This window comes from Mirounga leonina, unplaced genomic scaffold (assembly GCF_011800145.1).
Source record: "Mirounga leonina isolate KUSES-001 unplaced genomic scaffold, KU_Mleo_1.0 Mir_93, whole genome shotgun sequence".
NCBI lineage: Eukaryota > Metazoa > Chordata > Mammalia > Carnivora > Phocidae > Mirounga > Mirounga leonina.
The window spans coordinates 23,105,350-23,124,947 of record NW_023270854.1 but is presented as its reverse complement, the minus strand read 5'-3'; the positions used below and the strand labels follow the sequence as shown (position 1 = coordinate 23,124,947).

General features: G+C 37.0%; 1 protein-coding gene across 3 annotated transcripts in view; it reads left to right on the top strand.

The window, feature by feature from the left end:
• The window catches only part of SMAD4 (SMAD family member 4), a 60,375-nt gene extending 41,108 nt beyond the window's left edge, over window positions 1–19,267 (top strand). The window contains exons 10-13 of one of the 3 annotated variants that reach the window (XR_004677646.1): window positions 329–497; window positions 11,014–11,152; window positions 11,681–11,793; window positions 12,658–12,804. Coding sequence is in view for 2 of the 3 variants with exons in the window: in XM_034996066.1 (XP_034851957.1) it covers window positions 329–497; window positions 11,014–11,152; window positions 12,658–12,869 (520 nt within the window). In the remaining variant the exon portion in view is untranslated. Of the gene's footprint in view, window positions 1–328; window positions 498–11,013; window positions 11,153–11,680; window positions 12,343–12,657 lie in introns of those variants that run through there. The other 2 variants (XM_034996066.1, XM_034996067.1) reach the window with 2 other exon arrangements.
• Window positions 19,268–19,598: the final 331 nt, after the last annotated feature.

Below are 19,598 nucleotides of genomic sequence, written 5' to 3'. Positions count from 1 at the left end.
GTAGCTATAAGCTTTTATATGCCTTAGTTTCATTTATAAAATGGGAATAATCATATTTACCTTACTGAATTGTGAAGGTTAAGTGAGAATTTATATTAAATATTTGGCACATAGTAAGTATTATATATATGCTCATAATTATATATGAATGAGATATTAAAAAAGGAAATATACAAAAATGTTAACAGTGGGTATCTTTCAGTAATGGTGTTATATAACATCTTTTATTTTTTTTTAATTTTAATATTTGGTATGCTGTATAATCTGAACTAAAATTTATCTTTAAATACTTATCAAAATAAAATGTAATTCCCTTTTTCTTCCTAAGGTTGCACATAGGCAAAGGTGTGCAGTTGGAATGTAAAGGTGAAGGTGATGTTTGGGTCAGGTGCCTTAGTGACCATGCAGTCTTTGTGCAGAGTTACTACTTAGACAGAGAAGCTGGGCGTGCACCTGGAGATGCTGTTCATAAGATCTACCCAAGTGCATACATAAAGGTTAGTTGCACTTTTACTCAAACATTTTAGACATAGAAAGCTCTATTTGTTTAAAGAATTGAGATGGAGGTGGGAGGAGAAGAAAAATGTCTTTTTTATGTGTTAAATAATCAGAAATTATGTTTGTGTATAAAACACATTTCCTGGGTCATTTATTGACATGATTGGCTATATCTAGTTTTATGGTCGCATTCATGCCCATTGTTTTATTAATAAATTTGTTAAATGTTTTAGAGTAATACACAGGCTCTTAAAAATATTGAGTGAAATCTCGAAATTTGTATTCCTTGGTAAAAATCAGACTCTAGAAATTTATCTTAGCCAGTCTTCAGGATTGTATGGAGGGGAATTCTAAAATTAATAGCTTTTCAAATTAAGAACCTGAGAAATGAAAAATCCTTCAATACTAGGTTTTTAAAAGTTATTTTGTACATTAAATGAGTTTTATTTATTATCATTTTGCATATTAAGCCTGAGGTGTTTATCATTTATTCAACCCATATCAATTTTAGTTTATAACATACACTGCTTTTGAAAGAAAGATAGTTGGAATTAAAAAGCCTAAATATATTTTTAACTTCAGGTTTTTTACAGTCATCCTAAGCATCTTCATTGTTGGCCATTCTAAGTTAGTGGAATTAACTGTAACTCATCACTTATTCCCAGGAAACTGCTTAGTGTACAAATAATACAGTCAAATAGCATATACAGAAATGGAATTGCTTGATGGCCTCACAACAACAAACTTAGTATCTCATTTTCAGTTACTGCAGTTCAGTTAAAGGATATAGGGATCTTACTTTAATATGAAACTTTCAAATTTTTCAAGTACAGAGAAAATAACAAATCCTCATGTACTCACCATCCAGCTTTAACATTCATCAGCATTTTATCAATCTTTATTGTGTTTATCACTGTACTTTTTTCTCCAGTAATTTAAAGCCAACTCCAAATACTATATTAGTTCATTCATAAAATACTCTAATGTGGATCGCTAATTGGTGAATATTTCTAAAAGACGTAATCACAGTGCTATTTATTACACCTAACAAAATTAACAGTAATTCCCTGTTGAAAGTCTTGACAATAGAGAATCTTTATAGTGTTGATGTGTTAGAACAGTGGAATAGAATAGAACAATAAAATAGTAAAATATGTTTATTGATAGGATATTTATGATGTGGAAGTGTTGATTATTAAACAGTATGTAGAATGTGATCTTATTTTTATAAAAGAAATAATATCAAGGATATTTGTATTCATTTTTTATATACACCTACAAGTCTAGAATTGTGTACACAGTGTCTTACCAGGAATTGTCTCTGTGAGGTGGAATTTTCTTCATTTGCATTTTCCAGTTTTTCCACAAGAAATTTTAGTTATTTGTGCTTTATTGTTATTTTTAAGTGGTGTTAGATTTCCTTATATGCTTTACAATCTATTTTATGTTGGTTGGCAAATTTGTCTTGAGAGAATTAATTCATTTTGTTTTTTATTTTTTTCCTCCCTGTTATTGCTTCTCCCTATAGGGCAGTTTTGCCTTAGTCTGGCACCCTGGGATCCACATCTCAGAACCAATTCTTATATTTAGGAGTTAGAGGAATTTTGTCCCATGAGGAAATTGAGTTCCAATCCCCAGGTATGCTCAGGGCCTAATTCCTATTAATAGGTTTCTGATGCTTATCTCTGCCATGGGCAAGAAAGAATTTTATTCCTAGGTGCATTTCCAAATTAGCTGTTAAAGTATTTTACCAGCACTTAATTCACGGGCAGGTACCCAGTTGTAGCCCTCAGAGATCCTGGCTATTGTCTCTTTCCATATTGCAATAAGTAGTCGAATTACTAACATCTACACCTTTTTTTTGGTCTTGGTACCCCAAGTACCTCCTGTCTTTAGTTCCTGCTCTCCACTGTAAATTTTGTTTATCCATCATCAGTAGATGGACACATGGATTATTTCCACTTTTTGGCTCTTATGAATAATGCTGCTCTGAACATTCATGTACAGGATTTTAGGTAGATGTTTTCCTTTTCTTGGATATATACGTAGGAGTGGATTTGCTGGATCGTAAGGTTGATTCTGTGTTGAACATTTTGATGGACTGCCAAGACTGTTTTCCCAAGTGGCTATATGCCATCTTACATTTCCACCAGCAATGTATATATGAGAGTTTCAGTTTCTCTGGACTCTCATCAACACTTGTTGTTATTTGTCTTTTTTATTTTAGCCATCTTAGTGGATGTGAAGCGGCATCTCATTGTGGTTTTAATTTGCTCTAATGGCTAATAATACTGAACATCTTTTCATGTGTTTATTGGCCATTTGTATATCTTTTCTGGAGAAATATCTATTCAGATCTTTTGCCCATTTTTAAATTGGGTTCTTTGTCATTTTATTATTGAGTTGTAAGAGTTCTTTATATATTTTGGGTATCAGTCCCTTATCAGATACATGATTTGTGCATATTTTCTTCCATTCTTTGGCTTGTCCTTCATTTCACTTTCTTGATGATACGATTTGCACAAAAATTTTTAATTTTGATGTAGTCCAACTTACCTATTCTTTTGTTGCTTTTGCTTTTGGTGTCTTATCTAAGAAACCATTGCCTAATCCAAGGTCATGAAGATTTACTCAGATGTTTTCTTCTAAGCATTTTATAGTTTTAGTTCTTTAATTTAGGTCTGTGCTCCATTTTGAGTTAATTTGTGTGTATGGTGTAAGGAAGGGATCCAGCTTTGTTCTTTTGAATGAGAATATCCAGTTGTCCTGGCAACCATTTGTTGAAAACTGTTCTTTCCCTTATGAATTATCTTGACACCTTTGTTGAAATTCAGTTGACCTTGAATGTAAACGTTACTTTTACTTCTGTGCTGTCAATTCTATTTCATTGATCTGAATGACTCCTTATGACAGTACTTCTCTGACTAGATTACTGAAGCTTTGTGGTAAGGTTTGAAATTGGTAAGTGTGAGTTTTCCAACTTGGTCCTTAGCATTGTTTTGGCTATTGACTGTTCTTTGTATTTCCATGTGAATTTTATTTACTGTTGGCTTCAAGGATATATACTTGTAATAGTTCTTCTATCCTTTGTGCTCATAGCAGAGAGAAAAGCTGTTCATATATACCTACTCATCCATCTTGACTTGGAAATCTCTGGATTACTTGTGTAATTTGCAGTGAATGGATAAAGAACTACAGTGTTGATTATATATACTATGTGTCAGATGGGAGTTATGAATTTATTCAATGTAGGGTCATATTTAAAACGTTTGAGCTTAAAAAATGTGGAATCTTGGGGCGCCTGGTTGGCTCAGTCATTAAGTGTCTGCCTTCGGCTCAGGTCATGATCCCAGGGTCCTGCGATCGAGCCCCACATTGAGCTCCCTGCTCAGCAGGAAGCCTGCTTCTCCTTCTCCCACTCCCCCCTGCTTGTGTTCCCTCTCTCGCTGTGTCTCTCTCTGTTGAATAAATAAATAAAATCTTAAAAAAAAATGTGGAATCTTGTATAATTAAAGTAATTTTTAGGATTTTCAAATAAATGTAACATCTCTGTTTTGGTACTAATGGCTCTTAAGAAGCCCCTGAGGTATGAGACATATCATCACTTGATAAAACACTGTCATGGATAGATTTTTATGGTAATCTCAGGCTTTTGCCATGAACAATAATTACCTTTTGGGACATTTTTTTTAATTTTTATTTTTTTTACACTTTTTTTTTTTTAAAGATTTTATTTATTTATTTGAGAGAGAGAGCGAGTACATGAGAGGGGGGAGGGTCAGAGGGAGAAGCAGACTCCCTGCCGAGCAGGGAGCCCGATGCGGGACTTGATCCAGGGACTCCGGGATCATGACCTGAGCCGAAGGCAGTCGCTTAACCAACTGAGCCACCCAGGCGCCCTACACTTTTTTTTTTAAAAAGATTTTATTTATTTATTCATAAGAGACAGAGAGAGAGAGAGGCAGAGGGAGAAGCGGGCTCCCTGCTCAGCGGGGAGCCCGATGTGGGACTCGATCCCAGGGCCCTGGGATCATGACCTGAGCCGAAGGCAGATGCTTAACCATCTGAGCCACCCGGGCGCCCCTATCTTTTGGGACATTTTAGTGGAGTAAAAAACAACATCCCATTTTTGTCATAATAACTGTTTAAGGTTTAAAAATAATTATTTCTGTTTACCAAGCATATTATTGTTGTTCAGAAGAATCTTACTAGCTAGAAAAAAAGAGATGTAAGTATACACTAAGTCTTAACCATTGGCATTTTTTCATTTGTGAATTTTTTAGGCAGTAGTAACTAAAGGATTTGTATAGTGCTGTTTAAATTGTTATATTCCCACCAGAGATAATATTTTTTTTTTATAGATTTTATTTATTTATTTGAGAGAGAGAGCACAAGAGTGGGGGAGTGGGAGACAGAGAAGCAGACTCCCTGCTGAGCAGGGAGCCCGATGCGGGACTCGATCCGGGGACTCCAGGATCATGACCTGAGCCGAAGGCAGTAGCTTAACCAACTGAGCCACCCAGGCGCCCCTCCACCAGAGATAATATTACTGGGGTGAATTATATTCAGATAACACGAACCTCTGAAAGGAGTGCCCACACATTGGGAATACACCTCCCCCTAGCCCCCTAAACATGCACACACAAGCACATTTTTCTCCTTTTAATTAAAAAGAAAACCAAGGTTTGGAGACACATTCTTTTATTTTATAAACCAAGAAGCTAGAACTAAATTGTGGGGGTTTTTTCTTCTAAGATGTTGATTTTTTTCCCTTCATCTTTCATGACATCGTAATCCTCTGACGTTCATGAAAATCTGATGTAATGAAATGGCATTTTACAAGCTTTACATGAAGCAAATGTTTGAATTCTAAATGGCCTTACTGTTTTGCTTTCAAAAGTAAGATCTGTTTTGTTTGTGGTGCTTACTACTGGGCAGTCAGGGTTTTAACAGCTTCATTGAGACAGAGATAGAATTCATATACCACGTAATTCACCCATTTAAACTGTATAATTCAGTGGTTTTTAAAAATATATTCACAGTTATGCAACCGTCATCATGATCAGTTTTCAAGCATTTTATCACTCTGGGAAGGAACCGTGTACACTTTAGCTGTCATTCCTCACCCCCCCCCCCCCCATTTCCCTCAGCACTAGACGACCACTCATCTACTTTTTCTCTCTACAGATTTGCCTATGCAGATTTTGTGTAAATGAATTCATATAGTGTGGTCTTATGTGACTTCTTTCACTAGGCATAATGTTTTCAAGCTTCATCCACATAGCGTATATCTGTACTTCATTCTTTTTTATGGCTGAATAATATTCCATATACCACATCTTGTTTGTTATCCATTCGTTAGTTGATAGATAAGAGTTTCCCCTTTTTGGCTATCCTATGAATAATACTACTATGAACATTAGTGTGTACAAGTTTTATGTGAATATATGTCTTCATTTCTCTTGGATATACCTAGGAGTGGAATTGCTAGATTATAAGGTAACTCTGTAGCATTTTGAGGGATTGCCAAACTGTTTTCCAAAGTGGCTTAACCATTTTACATTCTGATCAGCAGTGTGGGAAGGTTTTAGATCTCTACAGTCTCATCAACACTTGTTATTATCTGTCTTTTTGATGTTAGCCGTCCTAGTGGGTGTGAGGTGTTACCTCATTGTGCTGGTTTTTACACTTGATCTTAGCCAAAAGGCTGAGAAGCGATCATTGTGCTGGTTTTTGATTTGCATTTCTCTGATGCGGTTGAGTCAGGTTTGTTTTTGAACACATATATGTTAGGGGATGCTTCTAAACCACAGGAAGGCCAGGTTGAAGGTTATTATAATCCCAGCTTAAATTGATTCTCAATTACCATATATTGTGATTCTTATCTCCAGGTCCAGTAATTTAGCAAATTCTTAATGCAGTCTTATGTTCAGACGCCCAATATACCAACACAGTTATCTGTTTCTCTTTCTGGGTTACTAGTTCTTGGTGTTGATTTAAACTGAGAGTATTGTAATTAAGCCTTATATATGAAAAATGCCAAAATTTTGACTCCTGGTTGAAAGACAATATCCTGAAGATGTTCACATTGAGCTTTATAAGACTCACCTGTGTTAAGTATAATAGGTTTGTAATAAACTTATATGAGAGTAACCATAGGAAACATGCTTAAACAAAGTGATTGATTAAGTCAAGAGTGGTGATCAGAAATAACTTTGGGAAGTGCCTGGGTGGCTTAGTCAGTTAAGTGTCTGCCTTCGGCTCAGGTCATGATCCCAGAGTCCTGGGATCAAGCCCCACGTTGGGCTTTGTGCTCAGTGCAGAATCTACTTGTCCCTCTCCTTCTGCCCCCCCCCAAATAAATAAATAAAATCTTTAACAATCAGTCAGTCAATCAATATTAACTTTTTGATCTGAGCCCAAAAGGATATTTAAACCTTTGGTTCCTTTGTCTTTACTAACAACTCAGTCAGATTCTGAAAGGAAGATGATTGCATTTTAATGATAGCCTTCATTTTGCCATCCAGTATAACAGATAAAATCTATTATGGTTTAATGGATCAGATATAGTATAGAGTAGAGAGGCGACCCAGGTTTTACCTAGCAGTATAGCCAGTAATTACAAATTTTCTGGTTTGAGTGCTTTAATTACATAAATAATCCACTGTGGAAGGATTTGCTGAGGTGCTTAATGAATCATTTCTACATCTGCAGATAAAAGTCATAAAATTTCATTTTTGTGGCTACCTGTCATAATGCGTGGCTGGCGTTAGCCTAGATTTAGGCTAGGACATTCAGAATTGTGATTGTTTACAACATATTGTAAGGAATCTATGTGTGAAGATCTATTGGTTATTTTTAATGATTCATGGTGGGGAGTGGGAGTATGTTGAGAATATATTTGAAACCTTGGAGTTTATAAGTAAGTTATATTCCCTGTTTCCAGGTAGTAAGATTATATAGGTACCATAGTTGGTTAGTGATGCTTAAAACAATTTTTTTTAAGTGGTTGTAAAGACTTAAATGTAAAACACAAAACTACAAAATTCCTGGAAGAGAACATTGGAGAAAACCTAGACGACCTTGGGTGGGGCAGTGACTTTAGGTATGATACCAAGGGTACAATCCATGAGAAACAGTTGATAGGCTGCACTTCATTAAAATTAAAAACTGTGAGAGGCTGTCAAGAAAACAACGTAAGTCACAGACTGGGAGAAAATATTTGCAAAAGACATATCTGATAAAGGATTGTTGTCTAAAATATAGGAAACTTTTAAAATTCAGCAATAAGAGGACATTCTGATTTAAAAAATGCAAAAGACCTGAAGAGATACCTCACTGAAGAAGATAATACAGATAGCATGTAAGCATATGAAAAGATGTTGGACATCATATGTTGTTAGAGAATTGCAAATTAAAACAATGACATACCATTATATACCAAGTAGAATGGCCAGTCTAACACTGACAGCCCAAATGCTGGCAAGGTGTGGAGCAACAGGAAGTTGCATTTATTGTTGGTGGGAATGCATAATGGTACAGCCACTTTGGAAGACAGTTGGTAGTTCTCACATAGTTAAACATACTCTTACCATATCATCCAACAATCACTCCTTGGTATTTACCCAAATAAATTGAAAAACTTAACGTCCACACAGAAACCTGCACAGGGATGTTTTATAGCAGCTTTAATCGCCAATAATTACCAAAACTTGTAAACAACCAGGATGTTCTTCGGTAGGTGAATGGGTAAATAAACTATAGGCATCCACATGATGGAATATTGTTCAGCACCAAGAAGATGAGCTACCAAACCAGGAAAAGACATACAAGACACTTATATGCATATCACTAAGTGAAAGAAGCCAATCTGAAAAGACTACATACTGTATGATTTCAACTACATGACATTCTGGGAAAGGCAAAACTATGAAGACAATAATATCAGTGGTTTCCAGGGATAAGCAAGGAGGGAAGGATGAATAAGCAGAGCACAGAGGATTTTTAGGGCATTGACACTACTCTCTATGGTACTACAGTGTTGGATATATATATAAAATCAAGAGTAAAACCTAATGTAAACTATGACCTTGGGTGATGATATGTCTGTGTGGGTTCATCGATTAGAACAAATGTATCACTGTGCCAGGGGATGTTGTTCTTGAGTGGGGACAGAGAACGCTCTTTACTTTCTGCTCAGTTTTAGCATGAACCTAAAACTGCTCTAAAATAGAAAGTTTATTCCTTCTTTTAAAAAAAAGTGGTTGTAGAACTGTTTGGCTTTTCAAATATCTGAGTTCCTGCTTTGTGCTATGCTGGGTAATGCATTCTGAAAGGTCATAGCCCAGCAGAAAAGTTCAGAATCTAATGGACTCCTGGGAAATCTTGAAAAAATAGTGGTTCCTGTTCTGGGCATTGTGAGATTTCTGATTTTCAGACCTGACTCTCATGCTTTCTATCCTGCAGTCTTTTAGAACTATAATTTGTTTGGGTAATACCTATATATTTGACAAATTCATTCCTCTTCAGAGAATGAAATAGTCTTAAGTTTTGTCCTTCATTGATGCCAGAAGATCAGCGTTGAATAGAGAAATAAGTAAATAGGAATATAATTTGCAATTTAGAGAGGATAGTTCTGTGTTCTTACTTCTTAATACCAAATATCATGATTAAAGACAATCAGAATTTCTTTTTTAAGGCATCTGAAAATCAGTGGTTTGGGTTCCAAATCTTGTTTATCTGATAAAGTATGTTATGCATTCTTTGATTTTTTTTTTTTTTTGGTCAAGGATAATTACGCTTGCTCATACTGGGTTTTGTGCATACTAAGAGGATTTTTAAAAATTTAATGTACTCTCTGAATAAGGAATATAGTCACATGGTTCAGAAGTTAAAATAATATAAAAAGTTTATATGGAGTAGCCTGTTTCTACTCTGACCTTGTTTCCTTTCCTACGGCTTCTGTAGATGACCACTCTGCTTGTTAGTCTTTCAAAGTGCTTTTTAAAAAATAGTTATTTATTTATTTATTTATTTATTTGAGACACACAGAGAGAGAGAGAGAGCATGAGTGTGAGAGGCAGAGGGAGAGAGAGAATTTCAAGCAGACTCCCCAGTGAGCGCAGAGCCTGACACAGGGCTCCATCTCACGACCCCAAGATCACAACCTAAGCCGAAAGCAAGAGTTAGACACTTAACTATGCCACCCAGAAACCCCTTTCAGTGCTATTTAAAAAAGCAAATACAAGCAAATACATTATTTTAGGAGGTTGTTTTTTTCCTAGAAAAAAGATGATATGATTTATCATTCATAACTTGTTGCTTACTTAAAGAGCATGTCAGTACTTTCATGAGGATAAGGATAAAAGTTGCAATCCCTTCCTCAGTATACCAGCCCTTGGTGTGGCTGGTAAACAATCCTGAAATTACAAACTGTCTTAACTTGTCCTGAAAGGTAAATGGTTCAGGGGAGGCCAAAACCAAAATATTAGGTTAACATTTATTGACAGCTTACTGTATATTATGCTAAGTTTGCCACAACTCTGTGAAAAAGCATGTATGCTTAGCATTCCCATTTTATAGATAAGAAAATTGAGGCTCCAGAGAGGTTAAGAAACTTAGCCCATGTAATTAGTAGATATTAGTGATATGATCCAAAGCTAAACTTTGTTAAATTATGAGCATTTTTCAACATACAGAAAAGTAGAGAAACTAGTTTAATGAAATCCTGTACACCCATCACTGAGATTCAGTAGTTGTTAAGATTTTATATTTGTTTGATCTGTCCTTTTTTCTTTATTTCTTAAGTATTTAAAAAAATTTTTTTTACTTATTTATGAGAGAGATTGGAGAGAGAGCCAGGGTGTGGGTCTGGGGAGGAGCAGAGGGAGAGGGACAGGCAGCTCCACGCTGAGCACGGAGCCCAACGCAGGGCTTGATCTCAGGACCCTGAGATCATGACCTGAGCAGAAACCAAGAGTTGGACATTTAACCGACTGAGCCACCCAGGCGCCCCTATTTAAGTATTTTAAAACAAGCCCTAGATAATCATGTTATTTTGCTTCTATGTACTAAAGTATACATCTCTAAAAAATATAGATGCTTTCTTAAATAGTGACAGTGCCATTTATTACAGTCCTCCAAATAGCTAGAATGATAAAGAAGTTGGCATGTGACCAAGACCATCAATGCAGCCTAAAGAGCACTCTCAGCAATTCGGTTATGAAAGGGTGGGGGTTTTTCACGGGGACAATGACTGACCACACTGAACTAGATAAAGGCGGTAGAGGCGTGTGGCACCCAGAACTCTCCTGATAGTGAAATGTGCCTCCTGCTGAGCTCCAGTCCCCTTCTCTAACCACTAGGTAGAATCTACATAAAAACTTAGATTTTTAAATTAATAATTTTCTTAGAGCTACATGGAGCTGTGAGTTTCAAATGTGCATTGGTTTTTGATGTGTGGGGGCATCATTTCTGATGGACTCCTAGCCTTGAACTTCCACTGTTTGTTTCAAGGTCTTTGACTTGCGTCAGTGTCACCGTCAGATGCAGCAGCAGGCGGCCACGGCGCAGGCTGCCGCCGCTGCTCAGGCAGCGGCCGTGGCTGGAAACATCCCCGGCCCCGGATCAGTAGGTGGAATAGCTCCAGCCATCAGTAAGTATGCGTTTGGCTTTTTGTTGTAAAGTGTAATAGTTGGCATTTTATCTTGATTCACTCAGTTGATTAGTTACTTTAAGCAGTAATAGAAAACTAAACTTTTTTTTTTTTTACTGGGCTAATGACATTTTTGAACTTTAAAAAACTGTTCTGTAATAGTTGCCCTTTGTCTAGGACCCTGTTTTCATTCTTTTTGTATCAAAAAGGGAATATGGGATAAAGGAGAAAGGGGGTTATTGTTAGATTATATTGATCAATCTCCTGTTTTTTTTGTTGATGCTTTTAATTCTTGCCTCACCAGCAAGGGTGGGTTGTAATCACTGACGTGCTTGGCTTTATTCTAGAAGGAAAGCATATTTCAATTTCAGAATTAGGTACCTCTCCAAGTTTTTCTTAAGTATGCTAAGCATGGAGAGAAAACTAAGTGAGGGTGGTATTTTGATAACTTGTAGACTTTTTTTTAATTTTAGGGTAAAATTGAACTGTGTGCCAGGTTTCACACTGATGGGGAATTTTTTACTGCAGAGTTAAACTCCTGACTATAGACTTTTATGATGGAAACACGTGGCACCCATCTTCCACGTCTGAAGGCATAACTAGTGATTCATTCAACCCCTGTTCTTAACCTCTTCAGTGTGGTAAGCAAATCACACTGGCTAAGAAAACTGCAGTGGCCCTGCAGGTTTCTCTACAGCACATGCAGACTCCTCCCACTAGATGCACTGTGATATTGATGAGTGGAGATTGACTAGATGACTGTATGTTCTGACTGGAAAATTAGCTGCAGAATCTCCTTTGTGACTTATGTTCAGGAGTTTACAGTGTAGAGGTAGATAAGACATACTCATCTAGAGAATTTGACTTTTTAATTTAGAGAATTTGACTTTTTAAAAAAATTTGAGCATCTAAACCATTAATTCGCTAGTTTTGATGTTATAAACATGTTTTTGCTAAAGAATCCAGAACTGTTATTAAATTTCTCATTCTTAACTACTGCCCCCATTGAGTAATTGCACAGTGTCTCTGTGACACTGTGAAATTGAGAGACAGACATCCTTTGGGTCATCCAAGAATTCTTAGTGGAACCAGGACTATTAACTGTCTCACTGTTAGTCAGGTCTTACTTTGAACGAGGCTGTTCAGACAGACAGTACGGTTCTTAGAACCAACCTGTGGACATGTGCTACCTCTTAAAAACAAGTTGTTTTTTTTTACCCTTCACCTCTCCTTCTAAAGAGAAACATAGGTGGGGTGTTGGCGGATTGTGGTAACTTACTTTATAATTGCTGATAGCTAGAAGACTCATGTGGAATGTGAATTGTCTTAACCAAAAGTTTTCGGTCCGAAAGTGTAGATCTACACGTACTTCTTGGCACTTTGACAGAGAAGTTATATGCTGGGGAGCATGAAGTAAATAAAGCTGGTCACTTTGTTAATAAGGTGTAGGGAGGTTGGAAGATACCAGCCTGTCCCTCTGACGTCTTCCAAATCCTCTCTGTTAGGTTTGTCAGCGGCTGCCGGCATTGGCGTTGATGACCTCCGTCGCTTGTGCATACTCAGGATGAGTTTCGTGAAAGGCTGGGGACCGGATTACCCGAGACAGAGCATCAAAGAAACGCCTTGCTGGATCGAGATTCACTTACACCGGGCCCTCCAGCTCTTAGATGAAGTGCTTCACACCATGCCTATTGCTGACCCACAGCCTTTAGACTGAGGTCTTTCACTGTCGGGGCCCTTAACATTGTCAGGATGGTGGACTATGAAATACAATCCTGTTTATAATCTGAAGATATATTTCACTTTTGTTCTGCTTTATCTTTTCATAAAGGGTTGAAAAGTGTGTTTGCTGCCTTGCTCCTAGCAGACAGAAACTGGATTAAAACAATTTTTTTTTTTCCTACTTAGAACTTTTCAGGCATGGCTCAGAGCTTGAAGATCAGGAAAAACACATTAAATCCTCACCAGTTATGTATGAAGGAATCATTCCAGTGCTGGAAAATTTAGCCCTTTAAAATGTCTTAGAGACTTTTATATGCAGAACATTGATACATGTGTTATTCTACAGAATAAATTCAATATTGCTGATTTTAAAGGAGAGAAGTTCTCAAAGTTAATTCACCTATGTTATTTTGTGTGCGAGTTGTTATTGTTGAACATACTTTACTCCAAATATTGTGCCATGTGGGTGAGTTAATTTTACCAAGAGCAACTTCACTCTGTGTTTAAAAAATAAGATAGTTAATGTATTATAACCTTTTATCCAAAATATTTTTTTGCAAGTTAAACTAGTGAAGATGATTTCAATTCAGATGGTCTTGCAACTTCAATTTTATTTTTGCCAAGGCAAAACACTAATCTGTGTGTATATTGAGAATTCCTTACAATTACCCCACAAAGAAATACCATTTAAAATTACATTTGTTATCCCTGTTGGATAACTATTTATCAAGAAATATTCTTTTGCCCTGTTATACAGTAGATGTATTCTATATTTCTAGGCACAAGGTTGGTCACTAAGAAGCCTAGAAGAGGAATTTCTTTCCTTCATGAATTCATAAGGAAAGGTTTTGTATTTTTAAAAACACTAAAAGCAGTGTCACTCCACTTAGTATCTCACTGTTCTATAAAGGTGGCAATGCTTAAACTAAGTGAGTATTTTGGAAACTGCTAAATTCTATGTTGAATACTGTGCAGAATAATGGAAACATTACAGTTCATAATAGGTAGTTTGGGTATTTTTGTACTTGATTTGATGTGTGACTTTTTTTTCGTATACTGTTTAAATCATGTATGTTATGACATTGTTTAAAATTCAGTTTTTGTATCTTGGGGCAAGACTGCAAACTTTTTTATACCTTTTGGTTATTCTAAGCCCTTTGCCATCAATGATCATATCAGTTGGCAGTGACTTTGTATAGAGAATTTACGTAGAAAAGTTGCAAATGTATTGACTGTACCACAGACACAATATGTATGCTTTTTACTTAGCTAGTAGCATAAATAAAACCGAATCTCAACATACAAAGTTGAATTCTAGGTTTGATTTTTAAAAAAGTTTTGTTTTCTTTTGCACTTTTGAGTTCAACCTCAGAAGCAAGACACCTTCTAAATGACAGGCAGCAGCCCATACTATCCGGCAGCTTTGGTTTCCCTCACACTCTGCCAGGACTTCCCCGTGGACATTATGTATCCAGTGTAGAGTTGATTGTTGTTGTTGTTGTTGTTTGCTTTTTTTCCAGCTTTTATTTTTACTGTAGCAAAATAGGCCTGATTGTCTACAAGATAAATAGGTTGTCTACAGGATAAATAGTGTGAAATAAAACCAAGGGTTATCTTTCAGATCCTTTTACTTTTTGCTTGGAGGGCCTTCATAAGTGTAATAAGATTCTTTAAGGTGTGTTACAAGTTTGAGATTTGAGAAACACTATGCATAATAGTCATCCTTCTATTGACTTAAATGGGTAAGTCGTCTTTGTCCTTGCTCAGAACGTCTTCGTAAGACCATTCTGGAAGCCACTGAGTTTGCTTATTGCTGTGATGTAAACATAGATCTTGATCTGAGCTACATGTCTTTTGTTTTAAAATAATTTCTCTGCTGGCTCATTTGAACTCTTGAGTACTTACAGATACTTTTGTTAAAGACCTAATTTTAATCTATAAATGTTTGGTGATTTAAGTTTTATTGGCAGATTTTAAAAAAAAAAAATCTTCATTCTCTAGAAATTGCTGACTTTAGATCTATTTTACTGCTAATGAAGAATAGGAGTGAAGGGAGAGATTTAAAAAATTCAGATTATTTGATTAGGATCATTAGCATGCTATGACATCATCCGTTGCCTCCTTTTCTCCTTTAAGGAAGGTTTTCGTGTTTAATCATCTGGGGAAAGTATGTGGAAAATATTTGCTAAGAAGTCTGTCTTTGAAGCCAAGCCACCTGTCTTGGTTTCTTTCTGCTAAGAGCCATAACATTACTACCAGTATGTCGGAGTACTTGTGGTTGTTAATTGCTTTGTATTTGTACCTAGGTTCAGTCACGTGCTTTTGAGAACACACCTAGTATGTTAATGTCAGTTATTTCTGAGGAGCTTAGTTGTTAAACAGTATTTCCATTTCTTAGAGGTAGTCATCTTTGATGAGTAAGACTCAAGAATCACGAGGTTTAAAATTTTATGGCTACTTTAGGGTAGGATAGTTTCCGCAGTTCTCAGAATCTGATTATTATGAGGATATGGTTTTGGGTAGATTTTCTCTAGCTATTTCATATCTCAAAACGTTGAATTTCATTGAAAGCTGAGTGAGAGTTGAACCAAGTACCTTTATAATCCAGTATGAGGCCATTCCACTTTGGTCCAGTGCCTTTCAGTGCGTTATCAAAGGGAATCCTTAATGGTGTTGCCTTTATTTTCCAGGGAGTAGGTTGTTTTATGGGATATAGCCTATCTCATTTTTTATAATATGCTACCCCTGGTATACAAAGATAATGATGATAAATCACTGCCATATATAACCTTGTTTTTCTAGAAGCACGGCTCATTTGTATGAACCTACCCACTAAATAGGTCTCCTATCCCATTCCTCCTGTAATCACCGTAGGTTTACAGGCTGGGTGGTTAGCTTAAGGATTATCATACTCAAATTATCCAAGTAAACTGAAGACATATTAGCTGTATTGTATTTCAAAGTTAAAAATTCATTTTTGTGGAAAAGGGTGTGGTGTAAAGGGGGATATTTGTAATAGAAATTTTGAGGGCAAAATAAAATGCTCTGTCTTCCAGATGGTAGACATCTTACTTTAAAAGTTTATTGCAGTTATCTTTTTGACTATGCCCATCTCGAGAAGGGAAATTTTACATTTTCCCGTGGTGCTCCTTACGCATCTCTGGAGGTGAAATATTTCTATTCCTGGTTTGGTGGTAACTGGTCAATAGTTACTAGCTATTATGCAAAATTAGATTAGTTCAGATCTTTTTTAGAGCTTTTTGGAAGAAGCAGTTTATTCTGAGTAGGGCAGAATCCTTTCTGTTGATAGTTTTCTATAGTTTGCTCCCTTCATCATTAAGTTGTTTTACTGGCATTTTATTTAATGATAGCAGATTGGGAAGATGATGAATTTTAGGTTACTGAGGTAAATGAGTATATGAAAGCAATTACCTGTAAAATCACCTAACAACTTTTAGTAGATGGGGCTGAGCTAAGACTAGCAGACAACAGTAACATGAAGAAATGCTTTCTTTCTTTTCAGTTTTCAAAGCTCTTTATTACACCATTTCACTTGATCTTTACAGTAACTGTGAGAAGGGGTTAGAGAGAAGGAAATGCTTTTTTTTTTTTTTCTTTCTAAAGGCAGACCTCATCTTGTTGCAGATAGCTATCTGTAAATAGTTGCCTAAATTCTTTGCAAAGATTATAGAAGATAGGCTGTGAGAATCTTTTGTGCAAGCCTTTCCTTTTTTTTTGTTTTTCTGACAACTAGGTAATTTCTCCTAAGGTACATCAGGAAGGATGTATAAGGTTAGTGGTCGCATTCATAGAAGCATCCTCGGCTCGGTCTTGTCCCTAGTACCTGTCCCAGTGCTGCTAGGCTGTTTCTCTTGTTTACCTGCTGTCACTGTGGAATGGAATTTTCTGTGTTATCCTTATTTAAGCAGTAAACCTTTTTTAGCCATTTTTTTTTATGGAGTTATTTAATATGTATATCCAAGAACATACTAGGCATATTTCTTTTGTCCCTAGCTGTCTTTGTAGATGTCCGGGGCTGCTAAGGTTTTGCCTTGATAAACTAAATGGTCATAGACTCATATGGTTTGAATGTTTACTTTTTTTTACACACATACCCTCCAGTATTCTCCCCTTCTGACCACTTCATGTGTACCTCCCCTTAGGAGTTTCTTCTTTCCTTTCTGATTCATTTTTCCAACTGCTTGGGCAATAAAGCCAGGTAACTAGACTTATTAGAACTACCTTTAAAACATAAGGAGAAACTGGGACAAGTCCCGAGAAACTTTCCTGTAAAGTATTGAAAAGGCCTTCAGTGCTGTGGTGTCTGATATCAGTTTGCTTAGAATGTTTCCTGATTCTTTGCGGAGTTCCAGGTAATTGAGGTTGGAAGAAGTGGGTCATATTCACATTTTCCCCCTTTGAAAGATTTTGAAAAGTTTTGTTGCTTCCACCTCCATGCTGCTCATACAAAAACTGGGGTCACAAGACTCACCAAATTAGCATCATTAGTCAGAGCAGTACCGTTGCCTAGAAGATACCAGCAAAAAAACCGAACAACAACAAAAAATAAACTTGGGAAGGTTATTTTTGTTGGTTTGGGTATCCCCATTTAAGCCCTATCTTCTGGCTTTCCTCCTCTACAGATATTTTTGACCTATAGGTGCCTTTATGAGAATTGAGGGTCTGATATCCTGTCCCAAGGAATAGCTAAAGTAATTGCTCATGTTTTCAGGGATTTTAACATCAGACTTGAATGAATGAATGAACCGCAATCCATCCTTCCTTCCTTCCTTCCTCCCTCCCTCCCTCCCTCCCTTCCTTCCTTCCTTCCTTCCTCCCTCCCTCCCTCCCTCCCTCCCTCTCCTTCCTCTCTCTCTCTCTCATAGGAAGGACTGAGGTAAAGACAATCATTTCTCTCTGTTGATGTGGATAGTTTTCTCAGTAGCTCTCAGAGCCCGTGTTCTTGTTCAACCTGAAACTAGTGGCTCTGGTCTGGCACCAGGTATGCTTTGGCTTGCACTCTGCCACTAATCTGATGTGTGACCTTGGGCAGGTAATTTACCTTCTCTGGGCCTCAGTTGCCTCATCTGTAAAATGAGGGAGTTGGATTAGATGTGTCCTTCCAGCTCTGAAATTTAAGTGACCTTGCCTACCTTGCAGCAGGTTTTGATTTCTTCCTTACTTTTGCTCTGCTGTTTGAGGGGGCTTTTTACTTATTTCCACGTTATTCAAATGAGATTAGGCTTGATATTTTATTACTATTCTCCTATGGACAAGAAGTTACATAATACGTCCTTGAGACTTAAATTTAACCAAAGGCCTAGCACCACCTTGGGGGCTGCAATAAATACTTAAAAAAAAAAAAACAAAAAAAAAACCTGAGAGGAGGGGAAAAACCTTCATTTTATTTTCCCATCATCTCTATTAAAGGTTTCTTAAGACTTTTTTTGAGTCATGGCATTCCATCTTTTGGGTTGGTATGTGTTTTGACACCATCCTCTTAAGTGCTGTGTGCTGGTAATATTTTTTCTCGACTAAAATGAAAACTTACTGTAAATGCCTAATGATATTAGAGGTCATTACTTCTGGTCTTTGGTTTCTTAACTCTTTTATGTTCAAAACAGGGAAATTCCTCTGAATCACATCAGTTAAAATGGTTCATACAATAGAAGAAAACAATACCAGTGGATGATCATTCCCTTTATTCTTGGCTTTTTTTAGGTCCATTTTGATTAGAAGACTTTTGGGTGGCGTGTTCTTTCAGAGTACTTTTCCAGCCTATTCTTGGATAAGTATAATTAATGAACGTCATTTTTTCAAGGACCTTGAGAGCCTTCCTTGGGAGTGGGTGAAGGGTGGGGTGGTTGGGGAGTCCTGGTAGAGGCCAGCTCTGTGCTAGCTGGAGAGGAAGCAATGAAACCAACTGCTGTTGCCATGGCTGCTTGTCATTGATAGAAGGACTCATGGGCTTGGATTGTTAAAAGGCTATAAACAGGGAGTCGAGAAACTTCCTTCAAGTATGGGGTTCTGGCCAATGCCTTGGACTTGTGACTTAAGGGAACAGCATGAATGCTTGTAGATGATGCAAACCTCTGGTGGGCTGCAGAACCATCTGGAGGAAGTGACTGGGGGTTGGGGACCGATTTGGTGGTGGTATTTCCCAACTCTGTCTCCTCCCCTGAAATCAGAGTAATGTAGCTATGCCAAAACCCAGAGAAGAGCCACACTTAGCTTCTGCTTTTGGGAAAACTGGTCAGCTAAAGCTCCGGTAGTTCCTTTGTGGCTTTCTGTATACTTTTGCCTGGTTGAAGTCTGTGGCTAAAAAATAGTTGAACCTTTCCTGAGAACTCTGTAACAAAGTATGTTTTTGATTAAAAGAGAAAGCCAATTAAATCATTATGTGCTCATTCTTTTTCTTAAGCTTGTGGATGTCTTGAATCTGGAAAGAGTTCCTAATCAGAGAATTCTCAAACTTGAAGACAACAGTTTCCTTCACAGCTTTGTGACCACTGAAATGGAACATACAACATTTCAGATATGACCATGAAAGAACAGTCCCCTTTCTTTTCTCATTTCTAAAAGGAGACAGGGTGGAGAGGAGGTGGATGCTAAGGGATTATGAAAACCAAGATGCTTAAGGAGAGACAGACATTGAAAATTGGAGACCCTGCCATTGCCCATCTAAGAATTAAGGAAAGCTATTAGCTTTCTAGCTCCCTCTTCT